The sequence below is a fragment of the Daucus carota genome, chromosome 6, assembly GCF_001625215.2.
Source record: "Daucus carota subsp. sativus chromosome 6, DH1 v3.0, whole genome shotgun sequence".
Lineage (NCBI taxonomy): Eukaryota > Viridiplantae > Streptophyta > Magnoliopsida > Apiales > Apiaceae > Daucus > Daucus carota.
The window spans coordinates 26,403,779-26,430,155 of record NC_030386.2 but is presented as its reverse complement, the minus strand read 5'-3'; the positions used below and the strand labels follow the sequence as shown (position 1 = coordinate 26,430,155).

Sequence of the window (26,377 nt, the reverse complement as noted above, 5' to 3'; positions counted from 1 at the left end):
TATCGAAGAAACCCATCTTCACTTTGTTACTTCAAAACTTCAACTTTGGTTCGATTTTAGCAAGGCTCTTATAGAATACGTGTGTTTTATGTACGTTTTGGTATAGGTTTCTGCAGATTCTAAAAGTGGGGAAAGAGAGATGGTGGTGATCAATTATCAAAAGGAGTCTTCTTTTATTTATTCTTTTTCGGGGAAAATGGATCTGTCACGTAAACTTAATTGGCTAATTTTTAAAATGAGAACAAATAACAATGTATAATAAGAGAATGACGAACTGATCTTGCGTTGCAAGTGCAAGTTGTTTTATATAACTCAAAAATATAAATCTGTAAACAAGTTTTTTTTTTTTTACACGTATCTGTAAACAAGGTTTAAATTTAGTACATTTGGTTAAAACACCCTATAAACAAAGCTTAAATATTTAGCAAGAAAGGAATTTTTTCAGGAGCAGCCAACTGAATGAACTAGTTACTCACATTCAATTATCCAACAATTTCTTTAGTCATAAAAAGAAAAGAAAGTACTCCAACAATTTCTGAAAGCGTGGTTTCGGGAAGTCAGCCATTTCACATTTGTATTGACTTCACCATTGGCGCACAAATTTACATTACATTGCTTTTCCAGAAACCGAATTGATACACATATATGTCTCCGTGGTTTCATCGTTTTAAACTTAACCAAAAATTTCAAGATTTTTTTTGTTGAATATAAACTCAAAACTAGAACTTTTGTTTGGAATAAAATTGTTAATTGTAAGAGTTCTCGTAAAAAGGAATTATTAATTTGTACACTTACGGGATGTATTTAATTGAGATTTTCAATGATTTTTTTTGCATTTATGAAATCTAGGAATATTTTGTTGTGATTGTTTAAAATCAAACCATTCCATTAAACTTTTGGGATATTCAATTGTGATTTTAAATTATGCTACAAAATTTGGTGGTATACAATCAAGATTTTCAATTATGCTTTAAAATCATATGGTATTCAATAGAGATTGTTTAAAATCCATTAAAATTTGATGATATTCAAATGCTGATTGATTTTTTTGATAGATTTTGTGGCGTTTGTCGGTGTATTTTAAGTTTTTTGAAATCCCATCAAAATTCACAATATTTTGAAAATTTTGTATTTAAATCTTAAAAAATCTACATCAACTCTACAATATTTTATTAAGAATCTGCACAAAATCAAAATTACATACAATAAATTAAAATCCATACATTAAAAACAATCTATTGAAATTCCAATCGAATACACCGTGAATGCATAATTGTCCCTGGCTAAAACTTGAGACCAGTCTTTTCATAAATTATTTTTTCTTTTTTCTAAATAAAAATTTGAGATTTATATTTTTTTATATAAAAAGAAAATTTTAAAATTAAAATATAAAATTATATTTTATATACACGTCCGTAAAGAAAGAGGATTATAACTTGATTGGGCCTGGGCTGACGACATGAACCACTGGGTCTAAAATGGGATATTTGTTTTTTGAGAATTAGCATGGAATGGTTTTTCTAACAGTAAATTTAAGAATCCAACCTGACAGTAATCTACTTAGCTATTGGCAATGTATATTTTACTTGAATAAAAAACGGGCATAAGATTCACAAATTCAGAACAGCTACAACCTTGATCCTCACTTGGTCAGTATACTTGGTCAATTACAACATGACCAGAATGTTGACATGTTTAAATTACATCATGGTCTGTTAAAAAGAAAGGGCAAGATTGTTATTGGACCTGATCAATCTCTTAAAGACATGATCATGCAGTGGCATCATTCTTCTCCTGAAGGGGGACACGGGGAAAGGGATTTAACAAACAAGAGAATCAAGACACTCTTCTATTGGTCTGGAATGACAAATGAGATTAGGTACTTTGTCAGAAATTGCAAAATTTGTCAAGCATCAAAATATGACACAAGTGCAAATCCGGGTCTTTTACAATCATTGCCTATTCCTGAAGAAGTATGGGTTGATATTTCCATGGATTTCATTACTGGATTACCAAAGTCTAACGGAAAGGAAGTAATTTTTGTGGTAGTGGACAGACTTAGCAAGTTTGCTCATTTTGTACCTCTGGCTCATCCATTTACTGCAGTTCAGGTTGCTCAAGCTTATCTCGATAACATTTTTAAGCTTGGTTGCTCAAGCTTATCTCGATAACATTTTTAAGCTTCATGGTTGGCCTAGATCAATTGTAAGTGACAGAGATGCTATTTTTCTTAGTAAGTTTTGGAAGAGTCTGTTCACTTTACATGGTACAGATTTGTTAATGTCGACTTCATACCATCCACAAACAGATGGTCAATCTGAAGTAGTAAACAGATGTTTGGAAGGCTACTTAAGATGTATGTGTGGAGATTTTCCTAAAGAATGGTCGAGATGGTTGCCACTTGCAGAGTGGTGGTTCAACACACATTTTCACACTGCTACCCAGTTAACACCATATGAAATTGTGTACAATCAGCCACCACCATTACACTTGCCTTACCTGCCTGGTGAGTGTTCAGTTGAAGCTCTTGATCGAAGTATGACTAGAAGAGAAAACATGATAGCTGTATTAAAACAAAGGTTGGTAGTAGCTCAAGCAAGGATGAAACAACAGGCCGACAAACATAGATCAGATAGGTGTTTTCAGGTTGGAGATTGGATTTGGTTGAAACTACAGCCTTACAAACAGAACTCTTTACAACATAGAGAGAATCAGAAGCTTGCCTACAAGTACTATGGTCCTTTTCGCGTTTTAGAGGTTGTTGGTAAAGTTGCCTATAAGATTCAATTACCTGCAGAATCCAAGGTTCATAATGTTTTTCATGTCTCTCAAATGAAAAGGTATTATGGACAGGAGCCAGTAATATCACATATTCCTATTTGGTTCAAGTCTGCACCTGAAGGACAAGAGTTGTTTCCTGCTCGAATCATTGAACGAAGGATAGTTAAACATCAGAATGCTGTTCAGGTTCAGTTTTTAGTTCAGTGGGTTGATTGTCCAATTCATGAAGCAACTTGGGAGATAGCTACAGATTTTTGCTCCAAGTATCCAGATTTTCCGATTCCTCTCCGGACTTGAGGACAAGTCTTTCATAAGAAGGGAGATATGATAAGGCTTTACTAGTATGACAATTAGTATAAATATATAAGTAAAGAAATATTCATTCTCAGTGTGGCACTAAAACTGTCCAAAAGTTAGTTACGTTTCTGTTGTTGCATTCTGTTATAATGCGATGTATAAATGTGAAGGTTCAGGGTATGAACAGTTATGAAATGAAATCTCTTTTCTCCTAAACCTCTCTATTTCTCTATCTCTCTCCCATCTCCTGTTATTTTTCTGTGTTTGTTATATCAGCTTCTTCACAAACTCTGATTCAACATCACTTAAGATCTGGTAGTGTATGTCTATCATTTGAAGTGCTGTACTGTAATTTGTGACTAGAATTTCATCTTGAGAAGCTTACCCAACGGCGTGTATATTTTAGGAGGCTCGTGATATTTCAGTCTCAGAAAGCTAGAATTTTTCACCGAAACGGATTCTTGTCTAGGTCCTTCAAAGCCAACCTTTCTCCTCTCCTCAAGCTCTATCCACTTTGATCTCTCTTCCTCCAACAATGCCTTGGCTTTCTCAGCCACCTCTGCTCTCCAAATAGCCTGCTCTGCTCGTGTCCTAAACTCCCCGGCTCTCGCTCTCATTATCTCTAGTTCTCTTTCCAATGCATCAATCCTGCGATTCGCCATTTCACCTTCCACTGCCTTCTTTACCAATGACTCGTAGTCTTCCACGGAAACTGAAATGCATGCATTTCTCTCTTCTTCTGTTATCGTATCATCAATCCTTATAGTAAAAGCTTTTAGGATTTGGAGCTCGCACTTGGCTTCCTCTGCTTTTAATGCCAAATGCTGATTAGCAAGCTCCAGTGCTGAGTTTTCGCGCTTGGCTTTTTCTTCAGAGGACTCGGCTGCAGCTGCTTTTGACTGTTCTCTATGGACCTCGGATTTTAATTTTGCAATCTCAAATTGTGCCTCAATTTCTTTGACAGAAATCTCGTTCACCTCCCTTTTAAGCTTTTCAAACGTGTCTGTTATTTTCATAGCCTCGCATCTGAGACGCTCCCCCTCTTTTTTGGCAATCTTGAGTTCTAGCCTTACCTGACTTAGCTCCATGTCGAATATTAGCTGGCTTATATCATCAACTACATCAGGACTTGATTTAGTAGCCGAATTCTGAAGTCCATTCGCCTGTTTAAGTTCCATCTGCAGTGACTCAATTAGTACAGAATCTTCCAAAACCTCAATCTCCGTATCCTTCATCAGATTTTTCCTCTACTAATTTTTCTGAAATTGAGAGGTTTTACAAGAGAAATTAAATAGGTATATCATGTTTACATGTTAATAAGGTCCTTGCTTGGATCTTGTGGAATTTAAGAGAAGCCGTACATAGGATATGATGTTCACAAATCACAACAACGTTGTAATCATCGTTCCATGTTTGTTATTCTATAGCATATACTACAGCTTTGTACCCTGGCTTCTTTTTCTTGGATCATGTCTCTTTTTATTTTAATGAAGACATCTTTTTACTTTCAACCGAATCAAGAAACTTTAATTAGTTTATTACCTTCGTTGTCTCTGAGGATCCATTACAGAAATTACATGTCTAACCAACGAGAGTCTGAAGCATTATCTGGTGTAACTTGTAAAGGAAGGTTTGTGTCCTATTCACTGGTTGTTGCTTAGCCTTCTACAGTTGTACTCTTCATAAGTAAGCAAAGATATGATTTTAAGGTTATTTCATCATTTGCATTTTGTTTTCTTAGCTAATTACTCTGTAAAAAATAAATCTAACCGTTTTAATATCTAGCGTTAAAAATCTCATCTAACATTCCTCGTACTCCCAGCGTCCCAGTATTAGTTAGGAATGTATGTGCTCGTTATCTGTTACCTGAATATGGAGATCATTTGCCTTCAACTACCTGTTTGAGTAATTGTATTATTAACTCAAGGTTTCTTAGCTGGAATATCTAAATTCTAATAGGCAGTGGCTGAACCTGGAATCAAATGAGCCGGAACTAAAGTCTAGAATAATGATTTTTTTATTAATTATTTGATGTTAGTTGGGTCTCAGAGGAAGAAATTCATTGATTTTAATAACAAAACATGACTAAAACTTAAAAAAATTCATTGATTTTTTTGACTGAGCTGGGACTTCGGCCTGAGTTAGCTTCCCCTGATAATATAGGTCGCATAATTTTCTACCTCCAAGACGCATGGTCATGCTAAGTTTCACTTTGTGTCTATTGACATCCTCTCGTAATTTCCCATGTGATGCGTACAAACTACGTGCCAGCTGATCAGTATCTCAGAGAATCTGTTTATCATCCAAGTACTAAGCAACATAAATTTTCATCGGTGAGCTTGCCGACTGATAACGGTAATACCAAGGGTGATCTGACACTCCAGACGATCGAAGTCATGAGATGCTCCTAGGGAATATGCTGCCTCAGGGAAGGTTGATGATTAATTTTGTATTTTTGGGTGTTGATCAAAGATGGTTTGGTAGAGGAGAAAACCTTAAAACCTGGTTGGTACTTGTGAGTGTGATGTATCAATGGATGAAGAGCAGGATCAGGAGCAGATTAATGCTTTCAAGGACATTGGCCCCCAGGGAGCTGCTTCATTGGTGATCTTAAACATCTGAACAGTGAGTAGCTTGTTAGTTTGATGTTTTAGAATCATCACAAGTGATTGTGCATGAAGTGATTTTAACTTAACTTAAAAATTCACCTCATAATCAAAAATATATATTAAAAGGTCAGAAAATTGGGAGTAAATAATTTATTTGATATTTATCATTTTTATGATAAAAAAATTAATACTGTCTTATTAATTTATTTTGTAAACTAATCAAAATTTAATTACTCCAAATAAATTTTTAGTTAAGATAAAATCTTCTTTCCAACTAATTTTGAATAACTAAGTAATTTTTTTCAAGAATTATCTTAGTAAACTTGACTTTTTAAGTATTTCTAAAACTTTAATTCGTGACTTAATTTAGAAATTAGTGATTAAAAGAGCAAGCCATTTCTAAATCTAGTTCCTTATAATTTATCAAGTAGTAGCAATCATAGGATAAATTAGTGATTTAAACTTGTACAAATATTTCAAATCTAAAATTCGATTTTGAGTAACATATCTTGAATCGTTTTCTGCATATCTAATTTTGAATCTTAGCTGGTCAATTTTGTTTTGATGTATGAAGTATATATTCACCTAATTTGTTTTGTCAATTAACAACATGGGCCCCACCTCTTACCACTTAATTAATTTCCTTAATTAAGAACTCCCTTCTCCAAAAAATACAAATACACACAGCTCGCAGGACACAACCCCCGAATTTAGGTGTATTCTAATACTACCGTTACCGTATTTCTTTATTCTTACACAACATTCATTTCTCCTAATATATAGACACAAGTTTTATACGTATAATCTAAACGCAGACGACAAACTTTCAACTTTCTCTCAATTGCCACGTGTGCAAATCGTTGATGAATCTATTGCCAGAGCTCATCTAGGCCACTTGCAGACCCGAATTCACAACTAGTCCGACCCGACCGAGACTGCAGCCAGTTATACTCAATTGATTTGTAACAGCGCATTGCTTGCTTGTGTTTGAATTTAAAATTTCAATTATTAGATCCACTTTGATTGCGATTTTGTGAATTTAGATTTTTTGGATCTGATCGTACAAGGAGCGCAAGCAGCGCCATCTAAGAGTGTTAGATGGCGCTGTTCAGGCGGTTCTTCTATCGCAAACCGCCGGACCGGCTTCTCGAGATCTCTGAAAGAGTTTACGGTGCGTTTAACTGCTTTTTAAGTTGTGTAATTGCTTTTATGTGAGATGCTATTGTAATTTGTGTTTAAGTAGCTTAATTTGGTGAAATTGTGATTCTTCGATATGATTGTGTTCGTTAGAGTTGAATTGGTGCTCGTTTTGTATGTATTTGTACTCCGTTAGTTGTTAGGTTTTGAAATTGTGCTACATTCTTCTGTTTGATGTATAATTAGCTGTTAGAAGTTTGAGGCTATAAACCATGCGAAAAGTTATTGTTTAAGCAAGTGCAGTAATGTTGTAATGTTTAGTTGCGCCAATTAAAGTTTTTATGCCATGAACCTTAGGTTGAATTTTTGAGTAATGTGAAGTAGTAGATTTTTCGAGGTTAGGGAATTTTCGTAATTTGAATTTTACAGTTTGAGCTTAGAATATTGTTTAGGTTTTGTTGTGTTTGATACGTCGACAATGGTTTGACTTAAATTCTGTTTGGTGCTCTTGCAGTGTTTGATTGCTGCTTCTCAACTAATGTGTTGAAAGAAGATGAATATAAATTATATATGGGTGGCATTGTAGCTCAGCTACAGGATTACTACCAGGATGCTTCTTTTATGGTTTTTAACTTTAGAGAAGGGGAAACTAGGAGCCAAGTTTCAGATTTGTTGTCTCAGTATGATATGACAGTCATGGAGTATCCTCGAGAATATGAGGGATGTCCACTTTTATCGTTAGAAATGATTCATCACTTCTTGCGATCTAGTGAGAGCTGGTTATCTTTGGAAGGCCAACAAAATGTGCTGTTAATGCACTGTGAAAGAGGAGGTTGGCCTGTGCTTGCTTTTATGCTTGCAGGCCTGCTTTTATATCGTAAACAGTACACTGGTGAGCAGAAGACCCTTGAAATGGTGTACAAACAAGCTCCAAAAGAACTTATTCATCTCTTGTCTCCTGTAAATCCACAGCCTTCGCAACTTAGATACCTTCAGTACATTTCCCAGAGAAGTTTGGGTTCCGGTTGGCCACCTTCAGATACACCTCTTGCCTTGGATTGCATTATTCTTAGAGTTCTCCCTTTGTTTGGTGGGGGTAAAGGTTGCAGACCAGTAGTTCGTGTTTATGGGCAGGATCCGTCTTCGACAACAGCCAATAGAAGTTCTAAGCTCTTGTTTTCAACTTTAAAAACAGCAAAGCGTGCTCGATTCTACTCGCAGGTAACCTAAAGATTAAAAATTCTTAGGACTTAACTGATGTTTCATTGAGGTCTGAACGTAAAGTGTAGTTGTTTCTTCTTAACTGCAGGAAGAGTGTGTCCTAGTCAAACTAGATTTTCATCGCCAAGTTCAAGGCGATGTTATCATTGAGTGCATTCATTTAGAGGATGATTTGGTAAGTGAAGAATTGATTTTCAGAGCCATGTTCCACACAGCATTTATCCGGTCAAACGTATTGATGTTGAACCGTGATGAAGTTGATGTTCTGTGGGATGTGAAGGTCCAGTTCCCAAAAGACTTTAAGGCTGAGGTGGGACTCACGCTTATTTGCTTGAAAACTAATTTTATTTTTGTTTGTTTTTGACATAAAAGTTGATCTGGTTTTCTTATTGTATTTAGGTACTCTTTTCGGATGTCAATGCTGTATCAATCTTCACCAGAGATGTGTCAGGCGAAGATGGGAATGAGACGGAAGGTGCTTCACCTGAAGAGTTCTTTGAGGTAGAAGAGATATTTAGCAGTATTGACACACAAGTTGGGAAGGGTGACCTTGGCACTCATATAGCTGAAGATAATAATGTTAGTCAAAGAAGTAAATCAAGTGATGACAATGATTCAATAGTTTGGAAAGAAGATCTAGAACCTCACGCATTTCTAGACTGTGCATCAGACGATGGCACTCCAAGGCAGGATGGAAATCGTAGCTTTAATGATAGAACTGATAATAAGGTTGATGAGATGTACTCTGCTGAATTTGTCCCTGACATGTCCATTACTACTGAAACTAAGACAGTGACGGGTGATATGTTAAGGTCTACAGAAACCGAGATAAAGCTTACTGATATCCGCGGCACCTCAGATAACAAAGAAAATGAACATGAAAGGAAGGACGGTCCTACGAAGATGCTTGAAAGACAGGGTTCACATCAAAAGATTAGTGTGAGGGTGGCTGCTGGTGCTCGCAGCATAACTGATGCAATGAAGAATGAACAGGAAGGGAAAGCCAATCCTGTTGAGATGCTAGAAAGGCAAATTTCACAAAGGAAGTTGAGCGCTGATGTTCCAAGACATAACTATGATTCTTCCAACCCAACTGTAACAAAGAAAGTGTCATCCTTAAGTTCAAAACAAGTTGCAGATTCAGGGAGTACTAAACAGACGATCAAACAGCAGGATACTCAAGGCAGTATTCCAAAGCAGGCTAAGCCAAATAAAATATCTAGGTGGATTCCTTCTAACAAAGGTCCTTACACGAATTCAATGCACGTGGCGTATCCACCAACAAGGTACAATAGTGCACCCCCCATGCTAGCTCTAGCGAAGGATACTCATTTAAAAGGCAATACAAAGGCTCGTACTTCAGACCTGATGAGTAGCTCTGAATCAACAATTTTTGAAGTTGATGCCCAGACAACTGGAGATAGTCTACTGGCAAAGGCCACTTCTTCCCCAGTTTTAGAGTCCTCGCCAGTAGGTGTGGTTCCACCGGCTCCGCCCCTGCTTACTTTATCTGCAAACATAAGGGGAACTGGAGCTCAGTTAAACTGTCAACCACCTCCTCCACCGCCGCCGCCACCACCTCCACCTCCGTTATCAAGAGCTCCACCTCCACCACCCCCACCTCCTTTTTCACGAGCTTCACCTCCGCCTCCGCCTCCACCCCCACCTCCTTTTTCACGAGCCTCACCTCCACCCCCATCTGCTTTTTCTCGAGTGTCACCTCCACCTCCTCCACCCCCACCCCCACCTCCTTTTTCTCGAGAATCACTCAATCTACCCCAGATTCATATGTCCGAGAGTTTACCCCCACCACCTCCTCCCCCACCTCCTTTTTCTAGAGCTCCACATCCGCCTCCGCCTCCGCCACCTCCTTTAGCTCGAGCTCCGCCTCCGCCACCACCACTGCCTGCTGCTCGAAATCCACCCCCTCCTCCACCACCGCCACCTCCTCCAATGCATGGATCCTTACCTCCGCCTATGCGTGCAGCCCCATCTCCACCGCCTCCACCCCCTCCGCCTATGCGTGGAGCCCCATCTCCCCCGCCTCCACCCCCTCCGCCTATGCGTGGAGCCCCATCTCCACCTCCTCCACCTATGCGTGGAGCCCCATCTCCACCACCTCCGCCTCCTCCGCCTATGCGTGGAGCCCCATCTCCCCCGCCTCCACCTCCTCCACCTATGCGTGGAGCCCCATCTCCACCGCCTCCTCCAATGCGCGGACCACCTCCTCCTCCGGCACCTCCTCCTCCAATGCGTGGAGGGCCACCTCCAGCACCTCCTCCTCCGATGCGTGGAGGACCACCACCGCCTCCACCTCCATTGCGTGGAGGACCGCCTCCACCACCTCCTCCTGCTTTTCCTGGTCGTTCACCAACACCTCCTTCAGCAAATGGAGGCCCCCCACCACCACCTCCCCCGCAAAAAGGGCCACCTCCACCACCTCCTCCTGGAGCACGTGGACCTCCTCCACCTCCTGGACCACCTAGACCTCCAGGTGGTGGCCCTCCTCCCCCTCCATCATTTGGTGCAAAAGGACCAGCAGCTGATGGTCGAGGCTTGACTGCTGGAAGAGGACGTGGGCTCCCCCGTCCAGGAGGCATGCCTGCTCTAGCACCTCGAAGATCTACCTTAAAACCTCTGCACTGGAGCAAGGTGACCCGGGCACTGCAAGGGAGCTTATGGGAAGAACTGCAAAGGAATGGTGATCTTCAGGGGTATGAAAATGTTCAAACTGCTTTAGTCATCTTGCTTTTGTTTCTGCAAGTACTTGTGTCTTTTCTACAAAGACCTGTCCTTATATTTCAATTAATTTACTGTTTCAGTAACACTTTCTAATTCTGTACTATAGTATTTTTTAATATTAGGCTCAATCTTTTGCATGTGGCTCAAATGTGTTCTTTGAATCTGTATATAGTTTAAACTAACAATGATTCCAACTTCAAACCAGTTCACCAGAATTTGATGTGTCAGAAATAGAGTCCCTTTTTTCTGCCACACTCCCAAAGTCGAGCAGGACAGGTGGCAAGTCAGATGACAGGCGGAAGTCTCTTGGATCTAAACCTGACAAAGTTCACCTGGTAATACTTTCACTTTGTGTCTGTATTGATATTGTTATCAATCTTTATCTCTGTTGTATAAATATTGTTATGCCACAAAGAAGTTAGTCCCTTGAATGAACATCAATCTTAGTGTGGGTTTGTTGTATATTAGGCTTCAATGCTGTAGGTGTCCTTAAAGCTATATCAAGTAATCATTGTGCTCAATTCCTGAGTTCTGTGTTTCACTTTTTTACCAACAACTTTTACTTGAATGAATTTAGATCTTCTACAATTTCATGTCATTTTGAAATCTATTTTGTGAAACAATCAATTGTATTCCTTGTAGACGATAATTATTACTGTAGGAGTTTAATATATGTATGTGGTACTCGAGCTGGAATGCATTCATTTTTAGAATCATTATAACCTTGAGTAGTATTTTTTTCTTTTGAATATGATTTTTATTATTCGCTGCTTATCTGTTTCTCTGCTATTTAATGTTCTCTTAATCAGTGTAGGTTGATCTGAGGCGTGCAAACAACACTGAAATAATGCTCACAAAGGTCAAAATGCCACTTCCCGACATGATGGTATGTCATGATTTACTTTGTGGTTTATTTGCAATGTAATTATGTTTCTGCGTATTAAGGTTTTTTTAAGAGTATCCCTAAATCAGTTATAGATAAGCTTGGCATGAGATATCTCGTGGATGTATGTTTGTTGATGTAGAAAACTGGTTTAATGCCTAAGATATTAATATAGTAAAAAATAAATAGTTGCACATGTCCAATATTTATTTCTCCCGACCTCAGTAAGGGTGACAGATCTTAAGATAAAAACAACTTGTTCTATTATCTTTTTACCATAATACGCAATTCTTGTAAATAAATAAAATACTTCTTTTTCTCCATGTTTGATTTATACGACTATATGTAGAACTTGGAATACCGATATGAGGACGTGAAGACATGTGATGCATGATGTCCATATACTAATAGATTAACATATAAATTTTCTTATCAATAAATATATATCATTTATTTATTAATTTTATTTTACACATGTAATCAATCATGTCACTTTATTTCAAGCAAGTTATATTTATTCTATGTAATATATTATAGACGCTTTCAATAATTGACATTAACATACATAATATTTTAAAATAAAATTTAGACATCTAATATAACAAATTATTTCATAATATTTTTAATCAAATAATAAGATATATGTTTATGTATTCATTCCAAATTGAACACGTCATATTAGGATTCACGTTTAAACATTAAAATGGGGGAACTATGTAGACTGTAGTACTGTTATCATCCATGACATGTAATACAAATATCCATGTCTTTGTCTCTTCTTCTTATTGTATGTTTTTCTTTAGCTCATACATTCTTCTAGGGAATATCTTTCTTGGTGTTTACCTCCAAACTACGTGAAACTTAAACTTTTTTATATTAATAAATTAATACACAAATTTATCCCCTTTAGTTATATAAATTTCATTATAGGTTATATATTATTTTTAGTAAATTGGTGTTAAGTTAAAATTTGTATTAACTCATTTGTTAATATTTTGAGATATATTTTATTTATTTATTATATTTATACACAAATGTTACAACAATGTTGCTTGATATGTTACGAGTTAAAATTGTTTTTAATCAAAGTCATATAGGTGTGCTTTAGTATTGTTAAAAAATAATTTTGACTGCTTATTGCTTAACAATATTTGATTTCTTAAATAATTATAAATATCATGCAGTTTTCCTTATATAACCACTCTACTTAATCATAACAATACCTAAGAAATGAAAGTTCTATCCTTGACGACCATTTTATACCTGATGATAAAACAATGCCATGTTTTACTAATAAAAATATCAATTTGGTTCTTGGTCTGAAAATATTTAAACTCAAACTTCTTTGCAATGAGCCAAACACATAATATCAAGAATCAATTTCCAATCCTATACAATCTTAATCCGATTCCTAATATCAAACCCATACCATAACCTATAATGAACTTCTGTCCATCAAATATGTGTTCATTTCTTCATCTAGGTGCATTACTTAATGAAATCTATCATTTGAGATTCAACAATACAAGTGATATCTAAGTTGATGGCCCTTCCTACTTATAATTACTAGAGAAGTTGATTTTTGAACTCTTAAAGAAAAAATTTACTATTGTCCAAATGGTGTAAGATATATGGAATCCTAACTTTGTTTAAATATTACTTTCTACTTCATGTTGTATAGTCTGCAAAGTGTACAGGGTGATGTTTGGTTGTACCTCCACCATGTGCATTATAGCTAGCAATATAGAAGCTTAGGATGTGTTTGTGTGGTTGAAAAAATGGTATTCTAGACTGGAATGCGTGGATTTGTTTCATTGTTAAATGCTGTATTTTGGATCAGCTAAAACCTTTCTGTAAAAAGAAGCTCACATGAAGCCTTAACCTCCTAAGTTTGATAGCGTAGGTGGTCTATATGACTATCTCACAAGAATAATTAGATAATAGAACGCAACACATGTAGACTGTAGTTACTAATATGGTAAAAAGGATGTGTATTTGGTTTTCTTTGGGTTGTTTTTGGGAACAAGTAGCAATTATCTTTTCTTAATCTTTTAGATACCATTTAGTTGCTTTTACAAATTTGGGATGAAGTTAGATATTGAGATAGGAAGATCCAAATAGTAGATGGCTTCAGTTGTTTGTAAATGTGCCGTACTATCCATTTTTATTGTGTTTCTTCATATTCACTTATACAAATAAGAAAATTATGTTTAATTTTTGCAGGCTGCAGCTTTAGCAATGGATGAATCAATTTTAGATGCTGATCAAGTAGAAAATCTTATAAAATTTTGTCCAGTGAAAGAAGAGATGGAACTGCTCAAGGTAAAGATATAGCTTACACACGCGCACGCATATAGGCTAGTGCTCAAATAGAAACCAAAATTAAAATAAAAACTAGAAACTAATTTAAGCCCTTAGATCAATCTAATCTAATGGCCCCCTAGAGGCACCACACACAATTAAAATACACCCTCCCATACATAATCCCACATAATTCCGTCTGTTTCTAATTTGAATTTTCCCATCAACCGGTGAGCTTTTTTTGAAATCCGACTGAACTATATTTTTCTCCATCTCTCAAGTCTCCACGATCAATTTGCATACCATATGTGCTATAGTTCGACGCGCTTTAGGAAATTTTTATTTTTATTTTAGTTTCTAGTTTTTATTTTAAAGAGGTTTCTAGTGGAGTAAGACCCCATGTGTGTGTGTGTGTGTGTGTAGGGCCACAAATGCTGCTTGGTGTTTTTCTCTCCTCCGTTAGTTATTCAATTCTTGATTCTGTTGCATTCTGCAGAATTACACAGGTGACAAGGAGAATCTGGGAAAGTGTGAACAGGTCTGGTCAACACTCATTCTGCTGTTGTTTGCCATGATGTTGCGTATAAGAATTTGATTACATTGTTCTTTTAAATGTCTCAAACTGATATTTCATTACTAGGAGCCTTGATTCAAGGTTTGTTGTTTTTTAGTAACTCATGTTTTATTTTGGATACAGGGATGGATCCTGGTCGAGGTTGAATATTGAATTATTGTGTTTAGCACCTTATTTAGGGGATTTGTAGAAATGACTTTTCATATTTTATTTTCTTTCTGAAATGTACTCCAGTCTCAAGCCATCTTACTTGGCCTCTTCAAAGACATGTAGTTTAAGAAGAGAATGACTGAATCGCTGTAGATTTTCACCTTTATTAATATATGATGGTATCTATCATTTTGTGAATATGGGGTAATGTTGACAGCACCTATTAATAAAGTACCTCAACTATGAAATTTTGAAAATGTAGAGAAGAAAACTGGGCTAGAGATTGCGATCTGTATAATGATATTATGCAGTTACCGAGATTAAGTTACTGTTGCAGTGTTTCCTGTCTGATATTGCATATATATGTATGCCAGTTTTTCTTGGAGCTGATGAAGGTCCCACGAGTGGAATCGAAATTAAGGGTTTTTCTTTTCAAAATTCAGTTTAATTGCCAGGTTTGACCATAGCAATATTTTTATTCTGTGCGAAGTGTTTTAATCATATTTCTGGATTTAGAATTTGTAGATTCATGGATATCACTTCTATTACAGATTTCAGATTTCACGAAGAGTTTAAAATCTGTTCTTGCTGCCTGTGACGAGGTTTGTCAATGATAATGATTAGTGAAGCATTCCTTTTGCTGCATTTCTTCTTCTAGGCCTAATGTAGAGTTTAAATTGTCCCTAGGTTCGGAATTCTTTCAAGTTAAAGGAAATTATGAAGAAAATTTTATATTTGGGGAATACATTAAATCAAGGAACTGCCAGGGGTAAGAATTTTTTCATAGTTTTTATCAGGTCAAGATTCTGTCCGGACTCCGGACAGATGATAGTTTGATACTGCTATATATCATATCTCAAGAATGAATTCTCAGCATGTCCCAAATATCACAGGTTCTGCAGTAGGATTCAAATTAGACAGTCTATTGAAACTTGCCGATACCCGTGCCACCAACAACAAGATGACATTAATGCATTATCTTTGCAAGGTATGGATACCTTTGTTCTGTCTCCTACAGGGTATAATGTTTCTTATGTTTTTTTTAGCAGTAAGTTCTTTCTGTGGCAACTGGCGAGACAACCTACATGTTAGGATATAGTCTCATCACTCTTGCTACTTGCTAGAGTATATACTTACTATTTCATATTGATCACCATTATATGACCAGGAAACCAACACCAAGCCTTACACCGATTAAGTTGCATTGTCAATTTGTAATATTAGAATTTTAGTACTTCTTGTTTAAGAAGTTGCTCTTTATGGGTTATCTGATTAAAAGTTGGCACCTGCTTATGTCTAAGAGATAATTGGGTTCAGTGTAAGCTGTTTGCATAATAATGTGCTTCTTCATTCAATATCACGTGATGTGAAGTTATTAGCTTCTTTTATGCTAGTGGCCCTCAAGATTTAAGAATTACCAGCAAATGATAGGTTTGTTGTTTTTACTACTTCAGTGGCTGACGTTTGCCTTGGATATATATAGTAATACTCTATATTTTTGTTAGGAATATCTGTTTGATCTCTTGAGTGATTTCTACTTGCCAGGTTCTTGCTTCAAAGTCCCCGGCTCTCCTAGACTTTCACAAGGATCTCTTAAGCCTTGAACCTGCATCGAAGGTACCTTGTTGTCCATTTCGCGCTACCAATGTTGAATGTTTTTGTTAAGAAATAACCTCTAAAAGTGATTTCTTGCAGATACAATTAAAGTCTTTAGCAGAGGAAATGCAAGCTATTATCAAGGGATTAGAAAAAGTGAAGCAGGAGTTAAGTGCATCCGCGAATGATGGCCCTGTATCAGAAGTTTTTCATAAGGTATCCATGAGGAGAACATCTTTTAAAATTCTTGAAAAAGTATGTACATGTTTGAAAATTAACATGCAATTGCCTGGAAAGGTCCTGTTATTGTCATATTATGAGGGATTGCTAAATATATTGACATGGTTAACTGAAGAAATTGTAGTATTATACTTATTATATGTATGTGTTTATGTTCCGAGTAGAAGTGCTGAAGATATCTTGCTTTTATATTGTACTGTAAATGATTATCACCAGGCAGGATGTTGCTTATGTGTACGAAGCATTGGTGAAAAATATACTTTTTTCCAAATTTCTCTTTAGAACTTGACCCTATGACTAATCTAGTTTTATTGGCGGCAGTGACAATGATGCATGATAATTGCAGCAGCCTACCTATTGTCAATGCATTATTACTATGCATAATAAATTTTTGAGTAATACAGATATTCACATCGACGTGTGCTTTTAGTGTTTATCTTCTTGTTGTACTCCTGAACAAATTCACTTGTTTTGGCTGTATAAATGTAATTAGCTACGTGGAAACGTTAATTTCGGCTTAAGCTGCAGATTAGGATGGGCCTTATGATATATGTTATTCTAAACATATTCCATCTTATTCATATTGATATATGATGTACATGGTAGTTTGTATACTACCTCTGGTTTCGTTGTAATTGTAATATATTCATGGGGTTAATTATCTAATTGGTCCCTGAAGTGTGCTTAATGTATCAAGTTGGTCACTGAACTGAAAACGGTATCAAGATGGTCACTAAAGTCACAATAAATATCAAACAAGTAGCTTGAAATATGAATTCAAGCCATAAAAATATTATTTATAGAATTTTACACATCATTTTTAAATGTTACCACAACCAACTAAAAGATTATGACTTCTAGTATTTCAGTCAACACTTATTTAATTATTGCACATGTTATTGATGTATCGTGACATTGCTCAAAATAACTTGCACTGCTCTATAAATTGCCATAATACAAGGGTATTTTCCATCTGCAGACACTGAAGGAATTTGTCGGGGTTGCTGAAACAGAGGTTGCTTCTTTAACAAACTTGTATTCTGTGGTGGTAAATCTCTCTACCCATCGAACTATCAATTGTTATGCTGATGATGACATCTTGGTTATATCTTCATTAAATTTTATTGCTGGGCAGGGTAGGAATGCAGATGCACTGGCACTTTATTTTGGCGAGGACCCGGCACGGTGTCCGTTTGAACAAGGTAAATAAGTCCTCAAATGTGTGATATTTGACATTTTCTTTGTTTAACGTCGCAAAAGTTCTAAACTCTTGAGTTTACTACTGGAAATTAATAATTGCAGAAGACTGGTGCAGTATTTATTTACTTTCTGCCCACTTAAACTTGAATATCAATTTGTAAAGCTCTCTGGGCGCATCTAAATAATTGGATTGCGTCTGTACATCTGAGCCAGATCTAGCAGTGTTGATTTCTTTTTAGGTTTTGTAATATTATAAAACTGTTGAAGAATTTAGGACCCATTTGATATTGATATCTAATCTCTTAAGCTAAACTAGCATTTGGTAACACCCCAACTGCCTACAAGCTTCTTCCAGGACTAGCTACAATTATTAGCTTTCGCCAGGAACGGCATTCACAACTTATAGGGAAAGCTGATCTTTTTAGTAGTTCTAGCCTTAAACATAATTTCAGTAAAACTTTTAACAACCCTCTAATGCATTCAGCTTAAAACTTCTTACATATATTACAAAAACTTGAACCGTCTTCATGCAAACACTTTTCCGGCATTACTTTTTCCCACAACACTCCCACTGCAGGTTAGCCACACCAATGTCAAACTAGTTCCTAGAAAAGCCTTTAGCCCATCAGTATGTCTGGCGGATAAGCTCTGTTCATTTATTTTCATTTGGCCTTCAACTAGGGTTGCTTTGTTTTATTGTTCTTTCAGTATTATGATACTCATGATATAAATTTACCTTTTTTTTTAGCTCCACCCCCTATTTTTGATATAAGTTTAGCTTGATGTTGTAGACCTATTTGTTTGTGAAATTTGACTTTCTTTTACCTTTGAACTATTAGTAGCTAATTTTGCTGCTTATATTCCCAATTGATTCGTGCAGTTACTGCAACACTTTTAAACTTTGTGAGGTTGTTCAAGAAAGCTCATGAGGAGAACTGTAAACAGGCTGAACTCGAGAAGAAGAAAGCTCAAAAGGAGATTGAAATGGAGAAGGCGAAGGGGATTAATCTAACAAAGAAGGCTGCAAAGTAGCACACCAAATCACCTTCACGGGGCTTCTATAATGTGTGGTCTTAAACTGTTGATTTAAAAGTCACAGTGATCCGCTTCAGTAACAGGCCAAAAATTACCCCTCATCTTTGTTGTGGCATGAAGTTATGGTTATTCAAGTTCAAGAAAACAAGGTGAAAATGTCACTCTCGAGGGCCTGTAATCCTGGCTGTGACTCGGCTCGCAGCGCCATCGGCAATTTAGAAGCTTGCATATGGTTGATTGTTATTTATGCCATATCTGTGAGCAGTTAAGTGAATATTGTTTATAAGATGGGTGGCTCAGGGAATCCATCCAAGGAATCCAATCCGACTCTAATGTCATGTACAGAAGGAACTATTGCTATTCACTGGATGAAGACATCTTTCTGATAGCAAAATTGGCTTTCATACTCTTTTGGGGAGCAAATATGGAGGCATTTTTGGGGGAGAGCAAATGCCAATAAGCCAGTGTACCGCAAACCATGTACAAAGCTCTAACCTAACCTCATAGCTAGATGGAAGAACATTTGATTCTTTTCTTGTAACATAGAAGTGTGGGTTCCCATTCAACCAATTGGATTTTGCACGAACCCGCTTCAAGAGTTGTATATAATCTACAGTCTGGACTAGAGATGTTCAAAAAATCTGAAATCCGAAATCCGATCCGATCCGATCTGGAAAAAAATCTGAAAAACCCGATCCGAAAAAAACCCGGTCTGACCCGGCCCGGTCCGAGGGCCTAAAACAGGCCTAGTATTTTCAAAAAAATCCGGATAAAATCCGGATTTTTGAAAAATCCGGGCTTTTTATAACTAAACCAGGCCTAGTATTTTTGGAAAAGCCCGGCCCGGTCCGGCCCGATTTTTAAAAAAACCCGGCCCGATCTGGTTATAAAAAAATCCGGATTTTTTTGGCCCGGTCTGGATCTGGCCCGAACAGATCTTTTGTGCATCTCTAGTCTGGACTAGAAAGAAAATCAGAAAATAGGATAATTAGTCTAACATGTACTCTAACCAATTATGTCATATAGGCTGCAGGTCATACACAAACTCTTTTACTCCAGAGTAGTGATTTTTTCTTAGTCGTTAATGAAAAAAGTTTGTGTTACCTTTGGTTCTTACCTGTATTTTTTCCCTCCCCTCATTTTCGTACCTTTTAGGCTGTCATGTGGATGATTAGTTTCTCATATTGATTTATCGGCAAGGCAAACAAGTGCCGAGAAACATACATGTATAGGTATAGCGTGTGTACAAGTATAATAAGCATACGTCTATAACCGATTAACCAATCTGTGCAGCTGTGAGTAGGGAAGAGCATGATCACGTTGTTATCTAGGGACGATGATCCAATTTATCACTTTTTTCAGGGATAAGACCCCTAAATATCATTACCGCAGCAGATGTCATCTCAAATATCATTTTATAGTTCAAAACACTAGATCGTGTAGTGTTGGGTTATAAGCCTCTCGGCCCAATTCACTACGGCCCAAAGCAGGTCCAGCCCATCGTTTGAACTCCAACGTTACTACTGCAACGGTCGAGCGAGAGAATTCCGCCTCCTTTACTCGCCATCACTTCCCTCCCGCATCGGGCGGGGACGTTACATAGCAGGGCTCCTCCTCCTCCTATATAAAGGACTGGTAAAACAAGGGTAAATCATTCACATTCACATACACTTTCATACATACACACTTACGCTTGCAGTTCCAAAACCCCTTCTAGAGCCACTAACTTATTCTCACGCCGGAGGTGAATCGGGGGGACAATCCCTCGCATTCTTCTCTATTTCAGGTCATTTTCAGGCTTCGGCATCCGGCAGAACTTTGGCTCCAACATTGGCGCCGTCTGTGGGAACTGCAAGTAGAATTTCTTATAAATCAACACCATGACAAACACAACCGAACAAACCACTGGAAACACCTCCAACCCAAACCCCGGTTTTGACTTTGGCAACAGTCCCGAAGGGCTGCTGCCCACCCCTGAGGAACAACAGCAGATGCTGTTGAAATGGCGAGAAGAGCAGGCTGCTAAAGCCCAATCTTCCAAGACCAAAGAGCAAGAAGCTGCCCGATTAGCCAAGAAGAGGGAAGCCGATGAACTGCGGCTGAAGGCCCTCCAGCTACAAAGGGAAGAAATTGAGCTCCAGGAAAGAGCCCTCCGAGAGGCCTTAGAGGCCGAAGGAGATCGAGCGCCAGAAGGCGAAGGAAATAAGAAGAGGAATCGGGAAGACCAAGACGGGTCTTCGGACTCCGAGTCACACTCCCGAGGGCCTCGTCACAGGCATGTCACACCTTCGGATTCCGAAGGGGAGGAAGGCCCCCACGTTAGGGACCGACTGCGCCGAATGGAGAAGGCCATGTTTGGGGACAAGACGTTGACCCATGAGCCAGTGATAGTCGAAGAGATCGAGCAATATCGGCCGCCCCCAGGGAGACAGTTCCCGAAAATGAATGAATTTAATGGGAAGGGCGACCCGATCGATCACTGCGACAAGTACGAGTCCCTCATGACCGGAATGGGGCATTGTGACATCATGCTATGCAAGATGTTCAAGACCTACCTAAAGGGATCCGCTACGATGTGGTACCGATCCCTGCGGCCAAGGTCGGTCAGTTCTTATGATCAATTGAAACGCAAGTTCTTGAGGCACTACTCTCACTTGTGCCGAAGAGAGAAGGATACAGAAGCACTTATTCATTGCCGGCAGAGACCTAATGAAGAGCTGGGCGATTACCTGGCTAGGTTCAAGGAAGAAGCCGGGATGGTCACCAACCTGGATAAGGTGAAGGCTGCAGGATTCCTGACGGCGGGTCTGGATCCGGTGAAGGGTAAGAAGCTCCGGTCATCTTTATACGATATACCTCCCAAGTCGTTGAACGACATTTACTTGCGAGGGGAGAGCATCAGAAGGAAAATGGAGTCCATTGGGGGACATAAGAATGACCGGAAAGATGATCGGTACAGTTCCCGTTCGGACGGCAAAGGAAAAAGAAATGATGGTTACCGAGGCAGAAGAGATGAAAGGGATGATAAGCTGGACAGAGGGGCCGAACGAAGGAGAGATAGAGACAGCACTGTGTTCACTCCTCTGAATACATCTGTCTCCAAGATTCTGAACGAGATTAAGGGGAAACCAGGATTCGTTCGGCCACCGAAGATGAAGATCCCAGATTACAAGAAAAACTCAGATAAGTATTGCGATTATCATCGGGACAACGGTCATAATACCGATGAATGCTACCACTTGAAGAAGTTAATAGAAAGGATGGTCAAGGCTGGAGATTTGAACCAGTATGTTAAGGATCTGAGGGATCGGTTGGGTCCCAAAGAAGATAAAGGGAAGGCGCCCGAAGAAGGTGAGAGGTACAGAGGTGAGGTCCGAACGATTTTTGGGGGAACAATTCTGGACCGAAGTAGCAAGACAGCCAAGAAGAAGTACGCCCGACAGGTCTACAACCTCTATAGCATCAACTCCACCAAACAGTCGTATCCTATAATGTTCTCACAAGAAGACTATGAGGATGTTATGCTGCCGCACGAGGATCCGTTGGTCATTAATCCCGTGATCAGTCAAAATAAGATCTGGAAGGTCCTGGTTGATGGAGGAAGTTCTGTTAACGTCCTCTACTACAACACCTACCAGAAGATGAACCTAGAAGGCAAGCAGATCGATACCTGCTATGAGGCACCTCTCTATGGGTTCGGCAATCAGCCCGTCCCGATTGAAGGTACGATCCACTTGCCCTTATTGCTCGGTAAATCCCCTTATACTGTGGAAAAACAGGTCAAGTTCTATGTGGTCCGAGTCGAGAGTCCTTTCAATGCCATCTTAGGGAGACCTGTTCTCACTGCTTTCGAAGCCATTGCCTCTATTCCCCACCTCAAGTTGAAGTTCCCGACCGAGAAGGGAGTGGGGGAGATGAGAGGTGATCAGAAGGCCGCTCGGATCATTATGCTGGAAGACTTGGAGAAAGACAAGGATCTAGGCGGCGCCGAAGGAAACAAACGGCGCCGAACCGAAGATGGTCCTGGGGGCAGCGGCCATGCCCTACACATTGAGTTGGAAAAGTTTGGAAATGATCTCTCAAACCCGATAGCCGAACCAGGCACTGAGACCGAAGAGGTGGAATTATATGCAGGGTGCTCGGGAAAAATGGTTCGGATCGGTAAAGATATGGAACCAGGGCTGAAGGAAAAGGTGATTGATGTGGTCCGACGGTACCATGATGTTTTTGCCTGGGGGCCCGAAGATATGCCGGGATTGGATGAGTCGATCGCTCGGCACAGGCTAAATGTTCATCCACAGGCTGTGCCCGTTAAGCAGAAAAAGAGGAACTTCGCTGTGGAAAGGCAGAAGGTGATTGAGGCCGAAGTGGAGAAGTTACTGGAGGCCAAGTTTATTGAAGAAATTGAGTATCCTGAGTGGTTGGCAAATGTGGTGGTGGTCAAAAAGTCAAACAACAAATGGAGAATGTGTGTCGATTATACCGACCTCAACAAAAATTGCCCGAAGGATCATTACCCTCTGCCGAACATCGATCAGCTGATAGATGCCACCTCTGGCTATCAAATACTCAGCTTTTTGGACGCGTTTTCAGGCTATCATCAGATCGCCATGGATGCCGAGGATATTCCCAAGACAGCATTCATCACCCCGAAGGGAACCTATGCTTACATCAAGATGCCCTTCGGTCTGAAAAATGCGGGGGCCACTTTTCAAAGGATGGTGAACAAAGTCTTCGCCGATCAGATAGGCCGAAACATGGAATGCTACGTCGATGATATGATAGTAAAGTCCTTGTTTCGAGATCACGCCGATGACCTCAAGGAATGCTTTGAGGCCCTAAGACGGAACAACATGAAGATCAACCCCGCCAAGTGCACCTTCGGGGTTTGTAGTGGCAAGTTCCTAGGGTACATGGTCAGTGCAAGGGGGATCGAAGCGAATCCTGAGAAGATAAAGGCAGTGTTAGAAATGGAAGCCCCAAAGACCATTCGGGACATTCAGAAGTTAACTGGACGACTGGCAGCCCTCCGAAGGTTCATCTCTCGGTCGGCGGAAAAGGCGCTCCCTTTTTTCGAAGTTTTGAAAGGAGCAAAGAATTTTGAGTGGGGGCCGAACTGCATAAAGGCCTTCGAAGAAATAAAGGAATATCTGGTTAAAGCCCCTCTACTGCTGAGGCCCGATCCGAAGGAGACCCTCCAGCTGTACTTGGCAGTAAGTGACCGAACCCTTGGTGCGGTCTTAGTGAAGGAGCACGAGAAGAACCAACATCCGGTCTTCTATGTGTCTCATATGTTGAGGGATGCCGAAACCCGATACCCGAATGCCGAGAAGTTCGCATATGGGCTGGTCATGGCCTCCCGAAAATTGCGACACTATTTCCAAGGGCGAACGATACAAGTGGTCACCGACCAACCTTTGAAGAAGATCCTCAGCCGACCGGAGGCTTCGGGCAGAGTCGTCGCCTGGTCTGTAGAATTGGGGGAATATGACTTAGAGTACGTTCCCCGAACAGCCATCAAAGCCCAAGCCTTGGTTGACTTCATGGTGGAGTGCATTTTTTCAGGGCCGAAGGACTTGGAGCCGAAAGAACAGCTCATCCGGACTCCGGGAAAGTGGAAGTTGTTTGTAGATGGGTCGGTGGCCGGGTCTAAATGTGGGGCTGGATTGATCCTTTCTAGCCCCGATGGATTTGAGATTTGTCAAGCTATCCGATTCACTTTCCCTTTGACCAACAATGAGGCCGAATACGAAGCCCTCCTAGCAGGAATGGGCCTAGCAAAAAATCTAGAAGTAAGGCATTTGAGGGCTTTCAGTGACTCCATGCTGGTCGTCAAGCACTTTTCCGGGGAATATGAACAGAATGAGCCCCGAACGAAGGCTTACGCCGCTAAGGTACGGGAACAAACTCAGTTTTTCGAAACATTCGAATTAAGCGCCATCGGTCGGGAGGACAATGGCCGTGCCGATGCTCTCTCTCGCTTAGCCTCGGCCGAAACACAAAATTTGACGGGGTCCATCTACTTGACGGAGGTGAAAAAGCCTTCGGTCGACAAGAAAGCTTGCCTGGAGATTCATCAAGGCATAGATTGGATGACCCCCATCAGAACCTACTTAGAGAAGGGGTTCTTGCCCTTAGAGAAGAAGGAAGCCCAAAAGATAAAGTACCGAGCAGCTAGCTACACACTGATCGGGGGCCGACTCTTTAGGCGATCAGTCTCTCAGCCCCTGCTCCGATGCTTGGATCCAGAGGAACAGCTTCTAGCCTTGGAGACAGTTCACGAAGGAATCTGTGGCGAACACCTGGCCGGCAGATCCCTAGCCCTAAAGATACTCCGACAGGGTTTCTTCTGGCCGACCCTTAGAGAAGATGCAGCCAACTATTCAAAGAAATGCCGACAATGTCAAATCCACAGCAATGTTCCGAAGCAACCCCCAGAAGAAATGACTTCGGTCCTCAGCCCAATACCATTCTCCATGTGGGCCATCGACATAGTGGGAATCCTACCGACCAGCACCCGGCAAGCCAAATACTGCATAGTGGCCATTGACTACATGACAAAGTGGGTCGAAGCCCGACCGCTCTCAGCTATCACCGAACAGGCCGCCAAGAAATTCTTCCTAGAGCAAATAATTGTGAGGTTCGGCATACCGATGGTGTGTGTATCCGATAATGGCACTCAGTTTGTTGGGAGGAAGTTCAAAGAATTCTTGGCCAGCTTCGGCATTCAACAAAGGTTCAGCTCGGTCGGACATCCCCAAGGAAACGGGGCGATCGAGGCAGCTAACAAGATCATCTTTCACGGAATCAAGAAGCGCCTTGGAGAAGCTAAGGGACTGTGGGCCGAAAAGCTCCCTTGGGTCCTGTGGGCATACCGAACCACTCCTCGCTCTTCGACAGGAGAAACGCCGTTTCGGTTGGCTTATGGGACCGACTCGCTTGTTCCAGTTGAGGTTGGCCTGGCATCTTACCGAACCCAGGTCTTCAACCCCGATACCAATGAATATGGCCTCCGAGGCAACCTGGATCTCCTAGAAGAGGAAAGAGAAGCCGCCCATCAGAGGAACGTCCGATACCAACAGCAAGCATCTCAATATTATGACTCGGGTATCCGAAAGCGTTCCTTCAGAGTTGGGGACATGGTTCTCCGGGATCTGGCAACTTCTATGCCAACAAAGCAGGGCAAGCTTATGCCGAACTGGGAAGGACCTTACACTGTAGTCGAGATCGTTCGGCCGGGAACCTACAAACTAGCAGCTTCGGATGGGAGCCCCATTAAGAATACTTGGCACGCTTCCCAACTCCGGAAATACTATCAGTAAGGCTTCCCGCCCGAACATTTCACTTTCCTTTTTAAAATTCCAGTTGTGTAATTATTCCCCTTATGATGAATAAAAGTTCCTATTTCAAATTTTGGATAGTTGTAACTTGTTTAACACTCCGATCGATCCCGTAACTCGGGGCAACCTGATTAAGATACGGGACCGAAAGAGATGGCCGTGATTAACCTAAATATTTGCACGATTGTTTCTATCTCTAACTGGGCCGATCGAATTCCTAACTTATAGATAGTAACAATCTCCAAATATTGGGGGAATCCAGAGGCATTGT

At 39.9% G+C, this 26,377-nt stretch overlaps 2 protein-coding genes across 4 annotated transcripts; both read left to right on the top strand.

Annotated features, from left to right (window-relative positions):
* The first annotated feature begins 6,378 nt into the window (after window positions 1-6,378).
* LOC108227343 (formin-like protein 20) lies at window positions 6,379-19,869 on the top strand. 3 transcript variants are annotated; one of them, XM_017402434.2, is made up of 17 exons: window positions 6,381-6,858; window positions 7,339-8,045; window positions 8,134-8,355; window positions 8,445-10,759; window positions 10,993-11,122; window positions 11,602-11,673; window positions 13,894-13,992; window positions 14,468-14,509; window positions 15,070-15,150; window positions 15,247-15,297; window positions 15,383-15,464; window positions 15,589-15,683; window positions 16,241-16,312; window positions 16,391-16,507; window positions 17,511-17,579; window positions 17,672-17,733; window positions 18,612-18,759. In XM_017402434.2, the coding sequence occupies exons 1-16, from the start codon at window positions 6,786-6,788 to the stop codon at window positions 17,726-17,728; spliced, it is 4,284 nt and encodes a 1,427-aa protein (XP_017257923.1). In that variant the 5' UTR covers window positions 6,381-6,785; the 3' UTR covers window positions 17,729-17,733; window positions 18,612-18,759. The 3 variants fall into 3 exon arrangements, with proteins under 3 accessions (XP_063936076.1, XP_017257923.1, XP_017257921.1); XM_017402432.2 differs by having other exon boundaries at window positions 6,382-6,858; window positions 17,667-17,733; window positions 18,612-19,869; XM_064080006.1 differs by lacking the exons at window positions 15,070-15,150; window positions 15,247-15,297; window positions 15,383-15,464; ... (4 more) ...; window positions 17,672-17,733; window positions 18,612-18,759 and adding an exon at window positions 14,669-15,056 and having other exon boundaries at window positions 6,379-6,858.
* A 777-nt stretch (window positions 19,870-20,646) lies between these two features.
* LOC108226155 (uncharacterized) lies at window positions 20,647-26,088 on the top strand. Its single transcript, XM_064080159.1, has one exon. The coding sequence runs from the start codon at window positions 20,647-20,649 to the stop codon at window positions 26,086-26,088; it is 5,442 nt and encodes a 1,813-aa protein (XP_063936229.1).
* The last annotated feature ends 289 nt before the right edge of the window (window positions 26,089-26,377 follow it).

Coding starts and splice junctions, on each gene's coding strand:
- LOC108226155 (XM_064080159.1), top strand. CDS start 20,647: ATGACAAACACAACCGAACAAACCACTGGAAACACCTCCAACCCAAAC.
- LOC108227343 (XM_017402432.2), top strand. CDS start 6,786: ATGGCGCTGTTCAGGCGGTTCTTCTATCGCAAACCGCCGGACCGGCTT. Junction 8,046..8,133: donor GTGCTCGATTCTACTCGCAG/GTAACCTAAAGA, acceptor TCTTAACTGCAG/GAAGAGTGTGTCCTAGTCAA. Junction 17,580..17,666: donor CAAACTTGTATTCTGTGGTG/GTAAATCTCTCT, acceptor ATTGCTGGGCAG/GGTAGGAATGCAGATGCACT.